Source organism: Ursus americanus, chromosome 17, assembly GCF_024610735.1.
Source record: "Ursus americanus isolate L20-20 chromosome 17, mUrsAme1.1.p, whole genome shotgun sequence".
In the NCBI taxonomy this organism is placed as follows: domain Eukaryota; kingdom Metazoa; phylum Chordata; class Mammalia; order Carnivora; family Ursidae; genus Ursus; species Ursus americanus.
The window spans coordinates 5939513-5954471 of record NC_142143.1 but is presented as its reverse complement, the minus strand read 5'-3'; the positions used below and the strand labels follow the sequence as shown (position 1 = coordinate 5954471).

At 58.7% G+C, this 14959-nt stretch overlaps 1 protein-coding gene and 1 long non-coding RNA gene across 4 annotated transcripts in view; one reads left to right on the top strand and one right to left on the bottom strand.

Moving 5' to 3' along the window:
* Positions 1 to 7137: 7137 nt before the first annotated feature.
* The window catches only part of SCUBE1 (signal peptide, CUB domain and EGF like domain containing 1), a 137191-nt gene continuing 129369 nt past the window's right edge, over positions 7138 to 14959 (bottom strand). For all 3 annotated transcript variants that reach the window (XM_087868638.1, XM_045779905.2, XM_087868639.1), the window contains 5 exons: positions 13512 to 13673; positions 11911 to 12108; positions 10309 to 10461; positions 9875 to 9954; positions 7138 to 8038 (listed from right to left, as the gene is read on the bottom strand). In XM_087868638.1, the coding sequence (XP_087724764.1) occupies positions 7886 to 8038; positions 9875 to 9954; positions 10309 to 10461; positions 11911 to 12108; positions 13512 to 13673 (746 nt within the window). In that variant the 3' untranslated portion in view covers positions 7138 to 7885. The remainder of the gene's footprint in view (positions 8039 to 9874; positions 9955 to 10308; positions 10462 to 11910; positions 12109 to 13511; positions 13674 to 14959) is intronic.
* On the top strand, positions 7914 to 10398 carry LOC123780780 (uncharacterized). Its single transcript, XR_006776509.2, has 3 exons — positions 7914 to 8050; positions 9800 to 9986; positions 10270 to 10398. It is a non-coding gene; the product is annotated as an uncharacterized LOC123780780 (long non-coding RNA).

The window sequence follows — 14959 nt, the reverse complement described above, 5'->3', positions numbered from 1 at the left end:
ATGTGGGGCTCGGTCCCAGCACCCCGGGATCATGACCTGAGCCGAAGGCAGATGCTTAACCGACTCCTGAGCCTGTTTTCGTGGGAGCTTCGGGGGGATGCACAGAACTGTCCGGTGTGTTGTGTGCTCAGTGAATGTCATTGTTTGCTTCTTAGACCTTTTAAACATTGCGGTAAAATACACGTAAGCCAGCATTTGCTATTTTATTTTATTTAATTTTAATTTTATTTTATTTTATTTTATTTTATTTTATTTATTTTTTTAAAGATTTTATTTATTTATTCGACAGAGATAGAGACAGCCAGCGACAGAGGGAACACAAGCAGGGGGAGTGGGAGAGGAAGAAGCAGGCTCATAGCAGAGGAGCCCGATGTGGGGCTTGATCCCATAATGCCAGGATCACGCCCTGAGCTGAAGGCAGACGCTTAACCGCTGTGCCACCCAGGCGCCCCAGCATTTGCTATTTTAATCATCGTTTACAGCCGTCACCACCATTTGTCCATCCCCAGAACTTTCTCACCTTCCTTTTTTTTTTTTTTAAAGATTTTATTTATTTATTTGACAGAGATAGAAACAGTCAGCGAGAGAGGGAACACAAGCAGGGGGAGTGGGAGAGGAAGAAGCAGGCTTATAGCAGAGGAGCCTGAGGTGGGGCTCGATCCCATCACGCCGGGATCACTCCCTGAGCCGAAGGCAGACGCTTAAGCGCTGTGCCACCCAGGCGCCCTCTTTCTCACCTTCCTACATTGAAACTCTGTCCCCACTGAACTACTTGCCTTTTCCCCCTCCCCCCCTTTCTCCCTCCCACCCCCTGACGCCCACCACTCTGCGGTCTCCGCTAGGTGAGATGGGAAACAAAGACAGAAGGAAATGTAGATAAAATTAAATGTCCTTATAACCTGCAGCTCATTGACAAGTACTCCGGGAGGCAGAGTATAACCTTCCTCCAGGAAGCTCCCTACTGTCTTAATGCCCTACTAGAGGGGAGAACAACCTTGACAATGGCAAGGCCTCCAGTATCTTGTGTGTCTTCTTTAGCATAAGAAAATCCTTTTTGCCACTCCCCTTATCTTTACTTCCCCCAACCCCAAGTATATAATCAGTTGCTCCTCACTGATCCCAGAGTGGGGGGGGGGCGGGGGGGGGCGGCAGCAGCTCTTTCTGCCCAGGAGTCCTGTCCCCGTGCTTGAATAAAACCACCATTTTGCACCAAAGACTTCTCAAGAATTCTTTCTTGGGACACCTGGTGGCTCAGTGGGTTAAGCGTCTGCCCTCGGCTCAGGTCCTGATCCCAGAATCCAGCCCCAGGTTGGCAGGGGCGGTGTCCCTGCTCAGCGGGGAGTCTGCTTCTCCTTTTCGTTCTGCCCCTCCCCTGCTTCTTCTCTCTCTCCCTCTCAAATAAATAAATAAAATCTTAAAAAAAAAAAAAGAAGAAGAAGAATCCTTCCTTGGCCATTTCCTCTGGACCCCACTGAACCTCACCTATTGGGACCTCGAGTAAGTGGAGTCACGCAGTATTTGCTCTTTTGTAACTGGCTTCTCGCACTCAGCTCCGTCTCCTCCAGGTTTAGCCGCGTTGTAGCTGGTGTCCGAGCTTGTTCACTTCTCAAGGCTGAATCCTGTTTGTGGTGTGGATGGACCATGCGTGTACCCACTCATTCGCTGACGGACACGTGGGTTGCTTCTATCTTCTGACTATTGTGAGGAATGCTGCTATGAACATGGGTGTGCAAATATATGATCGGGACCCGGCTTTCAATTCTCTTGGGTATATTCCAGAAATGCCCTTAGACTTTCAAATCATCGTGTTAAACCAAAAACCGAACAAGCCAAACAAGTCTGCCGTTTACCGTCACTGATTTGGAATATTAGTATCATTTATCAAATTGTTCTTTTCTCCTGTCGAGTGCATGAGGCCAGCAGGTTCTCCGCATTACTGAGGAGGGGCATGGTTATCAGACTTTTTGGCGTTCTAGATTTCCTGGAGAATCTGATGAAAGCCATGGGTCGTTGTCCCCGAGAAGCACAGCACTGATTGTGTGCCCGGTTTTGAGGGGTCCCAGATCCTCTGAGGCTCACGCTGACCGTGACTCCGAGACTGAAGCCCAGTGGAGAGGAGCAGCTCGGGGTTCGGGCTCCAGGCATGAGGAGCCGTGGACTCGGAGCGTCAGACGGTCCACCTCCCTGCAGCTCATCTGGGAACACATCTGTCCCCTAACTTTGGGGGCTTTTTGCGTGCACATCTCAAACCTACTGCTTTGCCTTCCAGAAGCTTACCCCAGCTCCTCTACTTGTGGCCCGCAATAATAGCCAAAGAATTTCTGATTCCAGTTACCTTTCTTCCCTGATCATGACCACTGATGAATGAGAGAAAGGAGCAATATTTAGGTTCACTTCCTGTTTATTATTAAAGCGATTTCCACAAATGTTTAATTACATGCATATGTACGAACATGAAGGAGAACACAAAACCTTAAATATTTGAGGCAACTAAAGGAAAAACATGATTGTGCTGGTATTTGTCACTCTTACAGACAGAGCGGAGGCCCAAGTGCCTGAACAGTATAGTGCCTTCACCGAACCCAAAGCAGAGGCTGGAGGAACAAGGGCCCAGCTCTCTGCTCCCCTCCCCCATCTCTGCCCCCCCCCCCCCCCGCCGCCACAGGCCCCCAGTGGTGTTCAGATATCCCATTTCCAGAGCCGTATGGACAGGGTCTGCTCAGGCTGTTCAAGGTTCTGATCTCAGCAGACTCAGACCTTTCCTGGGGATCTACGTGGCCTCTGAACTGGAAAACAAAGTACTGGGCATCAGTGAGCTCTCTTTGCGCCCCTGCTTTTCAGCTCACGGTCCGCTGTCTGCTGAGCGACACCAGCATTGTCTCGTGTTTGTGCAATGGAGCCTGCGAGAGGGGCCGATGGGGGGCGCACAGCGTCTCTCCGGGGGTGCGGGGGTGCACCGGGCTGGCTGCCAGCAGGGGGGCCGTGCCGCAGGAACCCCGGGCTGCGGCTTAGCTTGCCCTGCAGGCCAAGTCTGAACGGACACTTCCATCCTGTACACGCAGGGGAGAAGGCAGAAGCCGGGCTTCCTCTGAGTTTTTAGCGCTTGTTCCAGAGGGAGGGGAGGTCACTACATCCACCCCTCCTCCACCTCCCTCCTCTCTACCTGCCGTGTCCCGGGTCTCGAGCTCCCCAGCGCATTTCCCAACCTGAACAATTCAGTCGTCCACACCTTACAGACATCTCTTGCCTTGGGTTTCAATGCGCTTGGGTTTGAGTCTCGGTTCCACCGGTTACTAGCTGTTCGCCCGGGACAGGTCACTGGGCCTCCTAGAGTCTCCCCCTCCGCGTCCAAGGGGCGTCAGGCCCCGCCTACCTCGCAGGGCCCTGAGGATTGCCCCCCAGAGCCTGGCGACCGGGGGGCTCAGGTCTTTCACTGCCTCCTGCTGAGACTTGAAGTGCACAATTTCAGAGGGCCCATCGGTGGCTGGGGGGGGTGTGCTCAGAAACACGGAGGGTCCTGCTCTTTGGGGGCCATCTGTGCAGGGTCCTGGGAGGGAACGCATGGCCGTGCCTGTGACGTCTGAGCCTGGGGATGGCCTGCCCTCTCCAAGGAGCAAGGCAGCCTGAGTAAGGCCGACTTGAGCTGCGAGCCACACCGTGTCTGGCATACAGCAGGAGCTCAGAATTAGCGCCTCCAGAGGCGGCCATGGGAGAAGAGGAGCTGCGGGCTCTGACTCTCCCTGTGGACGGGTAGCATGTCTCAAACGTCGATCCTTCTGCCTTTGGCATGTTGGCTGAGCTCCTCTCTGTGTCTCTCTCTGCTGGTGGAGGAGAGCGGCCACATCGGGAGATGGACTTTGGGACTCCTTTGGTGACCCCTGCTCTGCTCTGCCCTCTGTCCACGCTCTCCATCCCCACCCACGGTACTGCGAGGTGCTGGGAGGTGCTGGAGGGAGGGACTGTCATCTCCTGAGCAGCACTGGGCTCTGTCCACCACCAAGCCAGCCTCAGTCACCTTTATCTCCGGGACCAAGAGGGACTTCCCAGGGGATTCTGCCAACCCCATGGTTGTGGTCTCTCCTCCTCTCTAGGAGCCTGGCACACAGTAAGTGCTCAGCAAATGTTTGTTAAATGACCTAACTTAGCTCAGTATCTTATTTCCCTGCTGAGGGTGGTGGGTGGAGGCATATGAGTAATTATCCAACCTCCAAAATGTCACTTAGGTCCCCACTCTTGCTCCAGCAGTCAGGGGCCTCTTGTGGAAAATGGGTGATCTTAGCCATGTCCCTGGGGGAATGAGGGTTCAGGTAGGAAACACAGGTTTTAAGGGTTGAAGGAAAGAAGTTCTGTCTTTGGGCTCTCAGAATCGGCCTCTTGGGGCCATTTCTCTCTGACTTTCTGGCCCGGGTTACGGTTCTACTTTACCTGCGTGTCCCAAACCAATGGATGGCAGGTGGGAAAGCTGTCTGAGGCCGCCACCTTGGGCCCCACGGCCTCCTCGATTCTTTCGCCACAGAGGTGAGGAGGGGCTGGCAAAGACTGCCCCTGGGGAGCCAGAGCTGGGCAGAGCGAGGTCACCACCACTGGCCAAGGCCACCTGCTGGGGCGAGTTGAGACTAAGTGGAGAGCCCAAGGGGGAAGAGAGGCCAGCACAACTCCCCGGCGGCAAGGCCCTGGCTCAGGCAAGAGCGTAGCTAGTTTTGAAAATAGGCCTAATTCGGAGGCAGAGGAGGTGACCCCAACGCTCACTCACTGAGGGCCCAGCTGGCCACCGGCCCTTGAGGCACAGTCTCTTCTTTTCCTCGACATGTTTCCATGGAAGCAGAGAGCCAGGAGGTGCCAGGGGTGCGGGGCAGAAGGGCTTCTTCTGGGTCCACCACTCCTGGGTCCCACCTGCTGGCCGCCGATGGGCACCTAGCGTGGTGGCACCTCAGTCTTCCACGGCCATCCTTGGGGGGCTTCCCCGGCCGCCCTGCAAGGAGCAGAGCCAAGCTCCTCGGGACTTCTAGGCCTTGGAACCTTCCAGTCCCGGCCTGCTGGGCCAGGTTTGCTTCCAGAAGCTTGTTCTTGGCTCTTTTCCTTGGAGTTTATCGACTGGCCAGCCGCCAAGGGTCCGTGCCAGGCAAGGAGCGGCGGTGGCTGCGGCTGCGGCTGCTCGAGGCCAACGTCCCATCCACGCGTGGGGAGTGCTCCTTCTGGCTCAGCCTGTCCACATCTCGAGCCTCCCTCCGGCAGCACGGGACTCCCGCACCCTCATCCTGAGCTTCTGTCCTTCGGGACCCATTGCAGGGACCCATCCTCTCTGGGCCCCGTCCTTTCTACCTCCAGCAGCTCCACCGGCTCCCATCTGCCACCAGCTGCCGCAACACGGGAACATGGACAGACGTGCTTTGTTGCTCAGGGAGCTCGCCCAAGGCCACCAGGCTCCGAAGACCAGGGACAGCTCCAGCTTTAACAGGTGGGACCCTCAAGTTCCCCAGGGTGGGGCTGAGGGCTGACATCAAGGACAGACCCCACCCCTGGACTCTGAGTGCCCCTGACGGCGTGGGTGGGGGACTGATGGGGATGTGTTGGCAGCTGGCAAATTAATTAGCCTGGTTGCTGGCTACCTGGTACTTATAAGGGCGAGGGGCCCCACATCTGTCCTGCTCTGTTGGCGGGACACCGGGCAGGTCTGACCACAGTGGAGGGGAGAGCCACGGAACATGGGTGGGCTCCCACTGGAAGGGCTGGTGGAGTAGTAGGGTTTGTGAGTGGCGACTGCTGGAAACCACCCAGAGGGGCAGCAGAAGTGTTCAAGAAAAGTTAGAGCTCTTCTGGTCCTCTCTGTTTTGAGAACATTAAAAAGAATCCTCCCTGTCCCCTCCCCTGGGGGGTGGTTGGTGGGGGCCTGTTCCGGGGGGCACTCGTCGAATTTCTGGGGATGAGCAGTGGCTCGGGAGGGAAGACAGGGGTCTTTCTGGAGCCGGAGGCTGGCCTTCGAGGCCTGTGACCAGGGGAGGGCGGTGCGGGCCCAGACGGGGCTCAGGGCTCACACGGACCTGCCCACCAGGCCCCTTCCTGACCTGAGTTGGATTCTGGCAGAGAAGGTGCTGGTGGCAGATTTGTCAAACTGCAGACTTGCCGTTGCTGACGTGGGCAGCCGCAGGGAATGATTTCTAAGCTCCCAACCCTGTTTTGGATGGTGAAATCCTCACGGCCTGCTTTGTCATCAACCCCCAGGCCCCACTCGCCTGGCCCCAGGCTTCCCCACCCACAGAGTGCTATGGACGGATCTCAAACTGTGCCCATCGCTCAGCCTGGGTGTGGGGGCAGGAGGAGGAGACAGCCTAGAGGTATTGGGACGGGTGGCTGTGGTTCATTTTAAGATTCTCCCAGTTTCTTGGAATTGTGAACATTTGTTCACCCTACAGATACAGACCACTTCCTATGCACGTCTCACAGGCGGCGGCCGGCAGTCGGCCAGCAGGTGAGGACTCAGTGCCGCGGGGCTTTTCTGGCTCTATCCCGGCGCTGGCTTCCTGGCTGAGGGGGGCACCAGGCAACTGGGTCAGACTGTGGACTTCTCTTTATATAAAGACACTCTCGGAGGGGCACAGCACGGTGCAGCAGAAAGACAATGGCTCTCTCGGGGCCAGGCCTCCGGACGCTGGCCACGTGCCCTCCCCGGCCGGTTCTCCTCACTGGTAAGATAAAGGGGCGGGCTGCTGCCCTCTGAGGCCTCTCCCGGTGGACCAGCCTGTGCTCATATGGGGAAGGCCTTGTTTCCCTGTGGCACGAGGCCACAGCACAGACCCCAAGGTCATGGCCTCAGGGTTAGCACACGCCTCCTTCGAGGTTTACTGCAAGGCCCCAGTACCCACAGGAAAGGGTCCAAGGGGAAACTTCCTTCCACCACATTCCATCTGAGGGCAACACTCCAGCAAAGCATCGGAGCCCAGTTCCCAAAGAATGTGTACGCCAGAGCGTGTCCAGAACCGGCCTGCCTTCTCCCCACCCTGCAGGCTCCGGGACTCACAGAAACAGGTGGCAAGCACCTGGGGGGGGGGGTGCCAGCAACAGCTTGAGAGGGAAGAGGTGGGTCGCAATTCATATTTACAGTTACTAAAGAGGATCTTCCTAAAGTACCCACAAATAGAAGTATATTATATTTATATTTATATTTATATATATATATAGTACTTAATTAAATGCGCTATCAAGGGAAAGCACGAATCTACAGTTTCCTCCGCTAGCAGCTCTTTTCTGTCCCATCACAGAATCCTTAGAGCCCCACCACGTGGCGCCTACGACCAGGCCCGTGGCCGGAGGAGTGGGGGGGGGGGTGCGGATGGCTTGCAGGTGCAGACACCGGCTTATCAAAGCTCCCCAGATGCCTTCCCACACCCCTCCTCCCATGGCCTGGCTTCCTGTCTCAGATGATGCCTCCCAGAGCCTGCCTGGAGACAGAGGCTGCCGCGCCCCCCTCTCCGGAGACGTCAGGTGAGGCCACGTACGACCCCCAAATGTGCATTCTGCCCAGAACCTGGCTGCCTGGCGGCGGCACAGAGGGTCCCCGCCTGGATGGGTCCGCTAGTGCCGCTCAGGAGGGGGTGCCGTCCTGGAATCGAACAGGAACAGGCGGAGGGAGGGAGGGAGAAAAGCCGCCGTAAGCAGTGTTTTCCCAGTGGGGCGATCTGAGGAGCGCAGCGGGCTGGCGTCTCTGCCTGGACGTGGTCTCACCCCCGCGGGCTGGTCCGCGTTTCCAAAGGGCAGACGCCGTGGTGACTTCCCAAGGCAGCGTGGAGGCCCGCGGAGCCTCCTTCGAGCCTCTCCTGGGGAGGGAAGGTGCTCTCTCGGCTCCGTCGGGACGCCCGGCCGCCCCCGCGCAGGGCGGCTGGCCGCTTTATTTGTAAGGCCGCAGGAACCGGGACACTTTGGAGCGGAGCAGCTTGATGAAGGACCGCGGGAACATCTCCTTGGACTCCTGGGCTGTGTACTTGAAGTAGTTCTGGGGGTGCGCCAACACGTCGAAGAGGGCCTTGATGAGCTTCTTGTCCTGCAAGACACGGTGAGGTGGGTGGTGAGGCCGAGTGGGGGGCGGGGGATGTGGGCCGAGGCCAGGCTTGAGGGCCCTGGCCGCTCCGCTCTTCAATGTCTGGGGCCCTGGAGGCGCCTGTGGGGTGTCTGCAAGGAAGGGGGAGGAGGGCCCCACAGACTCTCTTCACCATGAATTGTTTTTAATTTTTTAAAGAAGATTTATTTATATATTTTAGAGAGAGCACACATGATCTGGGGAGGGGCAGAGGGCGAGGGAGAGAAGGAGACTCCCCGCTGACTGTGGAGCCCAACACGGGGCTTGATCTCATGACCCTGAGATCATGACCTGAGCTGAAACCAAGAGTCAGACTCTTCACTGACTGGGCCACCCAGGCGCCCCATTTTTTGATTTTTTAAAAAATAGTTTATTGGTTTTAACTCTTGGCATTCTAATCATATTTTATTTAAAAAGAGTTCTGCAAAATTAAACCAAAACAAACCATCGCGTTGAAACCAGAGGACATGGAGCCGAGGCAGAGGCTTTTGAGGCCAACAGACAGAGGTCTGAAAGCTCAGCCCCAGGCACCGGGGAGCTCCTTCACGGGAGGAAGGCGAGCCGCAGCGTGACCGCTAAGAGCCGGGCCGCAGCGGATCTCAGGGCAGGGCACGGGGAGGATCTAGGCAGCCAGCACAGGCCAGAGGCTGTCTGCACCGCGTCTCAGCGTCACTCCGAGACTTTGGCCACATTCGCTGTCCAGGGTCTGCTCCGTCCTGGCGCACACTCACGCTCTCTCTCTCACAGGAACGCTCGCACCCTCGTCCTTGAGAAACACTCAAGAGTTCCTCCCGTGTGCTAGGCGCAGTGCCCATACTGGGGCCAGCATGTCAAGCGGGAACCCTGCAGCTCCTCCTCCTCCAGGGAGCCCGGGGACCAAATGATCCTAGACCATAGCCAACTGCAGGGCTGACAGGTGCCCAGAGTGAAGGCCACGTGGGACTCTAGGAGTCTGTGACCTGCCCAGAGGAGGGATGCCTACAGCAAGAGCAAGACAGGCAGATGCTCATGGAGGAGGGAGGCCAGGGAGCAGCGGGAGCGTGGAGGCCTGAGAACAGCTTCAGAGGCAGGTGGGGGCCATGCCCAGCTGGGCCTCGTGGGCCAAGCTTTTTATCCAAAGTGATGGAAACACTTCTAGTTCTGCAGAGATGCTTCTGGCTGCAGGGTGCTGCTGTGGGCAGAGGGCCAGGGTGGCAGGGGAGGGGCAAGGAGGAGAGCCAGCATCGTCTGCAGGAGGGACTGATGTAGAGGCCAGCACGACCCTCTGGTTCCCACTACACAGACGGGCTCCAGAAGGGAAACTCTCTGCTTACAAACTGCCTACTGTGCGCAGGACTGGGCCGGACCTGGGGCTGGAAGACCCACACTCTGCGAGCCACCCAGCTGGGACGTGACAGCCAGGGGACCCAACCCCGCTGTAGCCCCGTCCACCTCAGCCCCCAGGCTGGGAGTCTGTCTCCCCAGAGCCTGAGCAAAGCCCTGGGTCAGGGCCCGTGCTGGCCAGTGCCTGCTGCGTGATGGACACAGCCCCCCTCAGTGACAAGGTGGCCCTGCGTCTCGAAGCCATGAGCAACATGAGGACGTAGGCAGTCCCAAAGGTGGGGCGGATTCTAGGAAGTGAAGCTCCCACCGCGGTGAGGCTGGCAGCTGGTGAGGAGCCCAGAGACCGGTCACCAGGTCCCGGGCTAGACACCAGCGGGGAGCTCGTCTCGGCCCTCCTTGCAGGTCAGATGCCCTGGATCATTACACGCCACCATCCTGGGATCACGTGGGCCCTTTCCCGTAAAGAAGCTCACTCACTTTTAAAATTTCCTGGTGATTCTCCGAGGCGTAGAGCCGTCCATCGCGAACGATATCTTCTATCAACTGCTGGTAGTCCTCTGCGAAACCCACCAGCGGGGAAGGAGGGAAGGTGAGGGCGCCAGGCCCTGCCTGCTCCCCCCTCACCTTCAGCCTCTGCCTCCCCCTGCTCTGCTCTCAGACTTCAGACCTTGGCCAGAGGCACTTCTGCCTCTGAACCTCTGTATCCTCCACCCAAATTGTTTTCATCGAGGTTTGGCTAGCTAGAAACTCCTATTCAACCCTCAAAACCCTGCTTGGGCAGTACATCACCTTGAAAGCCACAGACACCACCCATGCTCCCTCATCTGCACCACCCCCCACCCCATACGTGTCTGTTGCCTCTGTGTCCACAGGGCCAGCCTGGGCCGGGCACACAGTGCAGCCACACTGACCGTCATAGGTGACATAGGGCACTTGGAATCCTTTGCCGCTGTTGCCTTCATTGGATTTGAACTGGATCCAGAGCTTCCGGGAGCGAGAGGTGAAGGCGATGGGCCTTTCGTAGGTCTGGCAGGTCTCATAGGTGGTGATAGATGCGGGTGATGCTGGGGACAGAGTAGGGGGGCTGAGCGGCTGGCTGACCCACAACCTGCACCTGGCCCCCGTCCTCCTTCCTCAGGCCACATGCTTCCCTTACCTGGTCAGCGGCCCAGCTCCCACACCCAGTCTCCCAAACAGTCCAGCTCTAGTCCCCACCTGTATGCCCTCTGCCTCAAATGCCAGTCCCCACCCTCGACCCCGGTTCCTACTCATCCTGCAGAGCGGGTTTCGGTGCCTCCTCCACCAGGAAACCTCCCTGATTGCTCCATCCTCACACTACCACGTTCCTGCTCTGCCCTGGTGAACCCTTTGTTATTGCCCCTCTCTATCGGCTTGTCACTGTCTTTCTCCACCAACTACTCTCCCAGGACAGGGCTCATGCCCACACCCAGCACAAGCCGGGGCTGGGGTGGAGAGTCACGTTTGGGAAGTCCCCTCTCCCTGTGAGCAGATGAACAAGGGTGAGCCTGCCGACCCTGGGGTGTGTGGGGCCGGCCAAAGGGTGCCCCACCTCCTCACTGCTCCCCGGGGAGCCTTCCTGAGGTACCCTGGAGGCAGGAGAAGCTTACCCCCTAGAGCTCAACTCTGTGGGCAGATGGTGGAGGGGTGGACGCTAGGGACTAGGTAGGCTGGTGACAGAGGAGGTGGGGAAGATGGGCCTGGGCTGGGCTCTGACTGGCTGTGACATCCTGGGCAGGCGCCCTGCCCTTTCTGGCCTCAGGCTTCCTGGCTTATCAGGTACTCGGAGTGGGCGACGCTCGCACATGGTAACAAAGAACAAGGGGAACAGAGTGGACAGAACCCCCCTCAATCTCTCTCTCCTCTGCTCAGTCTCTGTGCCTTGACATATTCCAGACACAAGTGGGCAGCAGTGTTTTGTGTCTGCCTGCATTTCCCTCCTTCTTCCCTGATGTTCCAACTTGGAGTGTGCTGTCTGTGGGCACTGTGGCCTGCCAACAGCAGTGAGGGGCCCTGTCCTCATGATATTAGGGACTCAGCCTGGTTTCTGGGGAGACTCAAGGGCTTCCCCGCCTTTCTTCCTGCTGTGGCCATCTGGGCACACACTTGTCCTCACCCACTGCCGAGGGCTGGCCTGCTGCTCGTGGCCCCTTTGACAGGGGTGATGGGCCAGGAGGCTGGAACTCCCAGAGGGGGAAGGACAGGCTGTTTGACCCTGGGGTGTCTTGTGTGTGTGCCCCTGAGCTCAGAAGGAGCAGGAGGCGGGGGAAGCAGGGGTCGCTCCTGGGGCCTCACCCTGGGTGGCATGGCAGGACAGGTGGGACCCCTGGGATGAGACGAGCTTGTGGTCAGCATGGAGACCGGACTCAGGACGCACCCCACGCTCACCACGCCTTGGCACAGAGCCCTTCGGGTCAGACAGAGGTGGGCTGCGAACCCGACCCACAGGTGACCCTGGGCGGCCCCTCCGTTGCCCCACCTTGACCCACGCGTACCGCTTTTCCTCATGACCAGAACGTCACCGCACTCGTCTTCGACAGGCAGGAAGATCTCAGGGACCACAATGAGGATCCTGCGCTTGGGGGGTGGTGAGATATGCCACACGCACTCGGCATTGGCCGGGTAGTCACCGGGGTAGTTGGGGGACTCGATGTAGCCTGTGTAGTCGCCGAGCTCGCCGCCGCAGTGCTGGTCTGTGGGCACCGGGGCCGCGTGGGCCTGCTCAGGCTGGCCGCACGAGGACCTTGGCGGGCAGGCCCGCGACGGCCCCTTGGCCCGCCTCCACCCGGCCTCCCCACTAGCCAGCCCGGCCCTGGGCTGCTCTTCTTACCGGGTCGTCTTCCCGTCTTCCCCTGTGCCACACCACCCAGGGTCAGCTCCCCTGCCAGCCCTGCTCTTGCAGGTGGCCGGTGTGAAAGCCCAGTGAACCCCCGCTCAGTGAATGCCCACCTCCTCTTTCCCTCTACGCACTCCACGCTCCCTGAGCGCCCACCAGGTGCCCGGTGTGGTCGCCCTCCCCTCAGGAAGGCTTGGGGACAAGCAGGCAGCCCAGTGAAGAAAAAGAGACATGCTTCCTTTTCTTTCCTTTTTTAGCTAAGCTGCGTAATCCTCAAGAGGCCAAACGCGACATCTTTATGAGCTAAGTGGTCCCTAGCCTCAACCTCACAAAAGAAGTCACCTTAGGTCTGTAAAGAGATCCGAACAGAAATGCTAAATATACATAATTTTCTTATACGTTTTCATTTATGAAACACCTCACATCAAAATTTCTGGAAAATCTTTCATGTTTACCTCATCGTCTAGAAGCTTCCCTTCTATTTGCTTTCTCCACTTTTACTCATGAGGACGTTTAAAACCCTGTCTCTGGGGAGCTCTGCCACTGTGCCTGCTCTTCTGTCCCAAGAGGCCACGAGCCCCAGGGGACACTGCGGGGAAGAGGGGCCATGTCCACCTCTAGGATTAAGTCCCCTTCATGGGCCTTTGGGCCATCCCAGATATGACCAGCAGCCCAGGAAAGGGGTAACTGGCTAGAAATTGATTAGGGGAAGGGTACAAGACCAGAAAATCTGTCCCAGAGGACTCCGAAAAATGAATTAAAAATATCTAAGGTAAAGTCTGTTATGCCCACAGACCTTGCTAAATGAGGGCTTGGGGTATCTATTTCCCAAATCGTCTTATGCTGCCCACATTTCTTTTGGCTAAACTGAGCTTCTCACAGCCATGAGGAGGCCGTCTGGTCTCCCTCTCGCGCCTCCACGCCTGTCCACACTTCGCGTCTGCTTCCTGTCCCCTGGGCTGGTTTGGGTCCACTTGGCAGCCCAGCCGCGCGTAGCTTCAGAGCGGCCCGGCCTGGCCGTCCGCTGCTGCCCCGCACGCCTCCCCACCCCCCGCACGGGCCCTGGCTTTCCCCTCCACAGGCCTGGAGCCCTGAGCAGGCCCGCCGGGCACAGAGGCACAGGCGTCACCCTGAGGGTTTGTGCTAGAGCAGGGCAGGGTCCCAGGGGTCCTGCTGACCCCGTGTGGGTGAGGGCTCACTCCGCCCCCAACGCCCCGCCCCCGTGTTGCCAGCCCCGGCCGCAGGGAGCGCTGCACGTACTTTTGCAGTGTGTGACGTTGGTGGAGCCGTCGAAGTCCGTGCTGGTGTTGCCCGGGCAGCTGATGCAGTGATTCTGGCCGAACTCGGGCTGGTAGGTGCCCACGGGGCAGCGGACGCAGCGGTGCGTGCTGGTGTTGTAGTGGTGGCCCGGGGAGCAGTGCACTGTGGGTCGGCGTGGGGGGGCAGGTGGGAAAGGGCAGGGGGCACTCCCCCCGGCGCCTCCCTGCCCTCGAGGTCTCTCTCAGCGCCCAGGGGCCTCCCATCACCCGCGCCCAGTCCGGGCCCTGTCCACAGCGTGAGGAGCACGGTGGGCCACCGGGAGCTGGGCCGTGAGCTCCGCAGACTGAGGCCCGGCCCCGAGGTGCGTGTGTTCGGGGGCAATAAATGGGGCCTGAGATGTTGTGAGGGCAGATATGGGCTGCTCAAGGCTGCGGGGTCTTGAGAGGAGGCTTGAGCATGTGGAGCTGGCTGTGAGGCTATCTGGGGGGAGGCGGTGGCAAAGCTGGGCCCAAAGGGGGCCGTGTGGGTGACAGGCATGGCCAGAGGGGAGGAGACAGGCCATGGGGACGAGCTCCTGGGTCCAGGGGTCATGCTAGGCTTTGCTCTGAGGGAGGAAGGCGCCTGGAGCCATGGCATGGTCCTGGCGGCTGCTCTGGGAGTGAGCTCTGGGGCCGGGGGGGGGGGGGCAGGTAGCAGTGTCCTGGCTCAGGGGGCAGCAGTGGGGTGCTGAGAGGTCAGAGCAGCTGGCAGGGGCTACGGACAGACTGCATGTGAGGTCAGAGAAAGAGCACTCAGGGGGACTCCAAGGTCTTCTTGGGCACCTGGCAGGACAGAGCTGGTGTCAGCTGGCGGGGGGGGGGGGCTGTGCAGCAAAGATGAGGGGCTCTGGCCCGTGGGGTGACAGGTGCTTGCTAGATATGACCGGGGCTGTCCCCCAGCAGGAGGGTGTAGCATCGAGTTCAGGACAGAGGCGGGGCTGGGGACAGAAAGTGGGGTCACTGGATGCTCTTTCTCTCCAGACTCTGGAGTGAGTGCCCAGGCCGGGGACCCCAGCGCTATCAGGTGAGGGGCGGGTGGGTGAGGCTGAGTGGGGCCTGGGGCCACGGGGCTGTGGGAGATGCAGGCTGGCAAGCTACTTGGCTCCAGCCTTGATGGAAGCAATGATCAGGGGGCAGTGGGGTGAGAGTCTGACTAGTGGGGTTTGGGAGAGGGTGAGGGGAGAGGAAGTGCAGTCCAGACACTCTTTTTACAAGGTTCACAGTAAGAAGGAGAAATCTTGGCAGGAACTGGAGGTAGATGGAGTTTTCTCTCCTAGAAGGGAGGTTTCTGTCTGTCTGTTCCCAAGAATATCAGGGTCAGCGGGAGGAAGAGGCCCTTGGCAGGGCGGGAGCGTGTGGAAGGGGAGGCAGGCTCATCAGGGGGGTTTGGTGGCCATGGAGGGGAAGCTG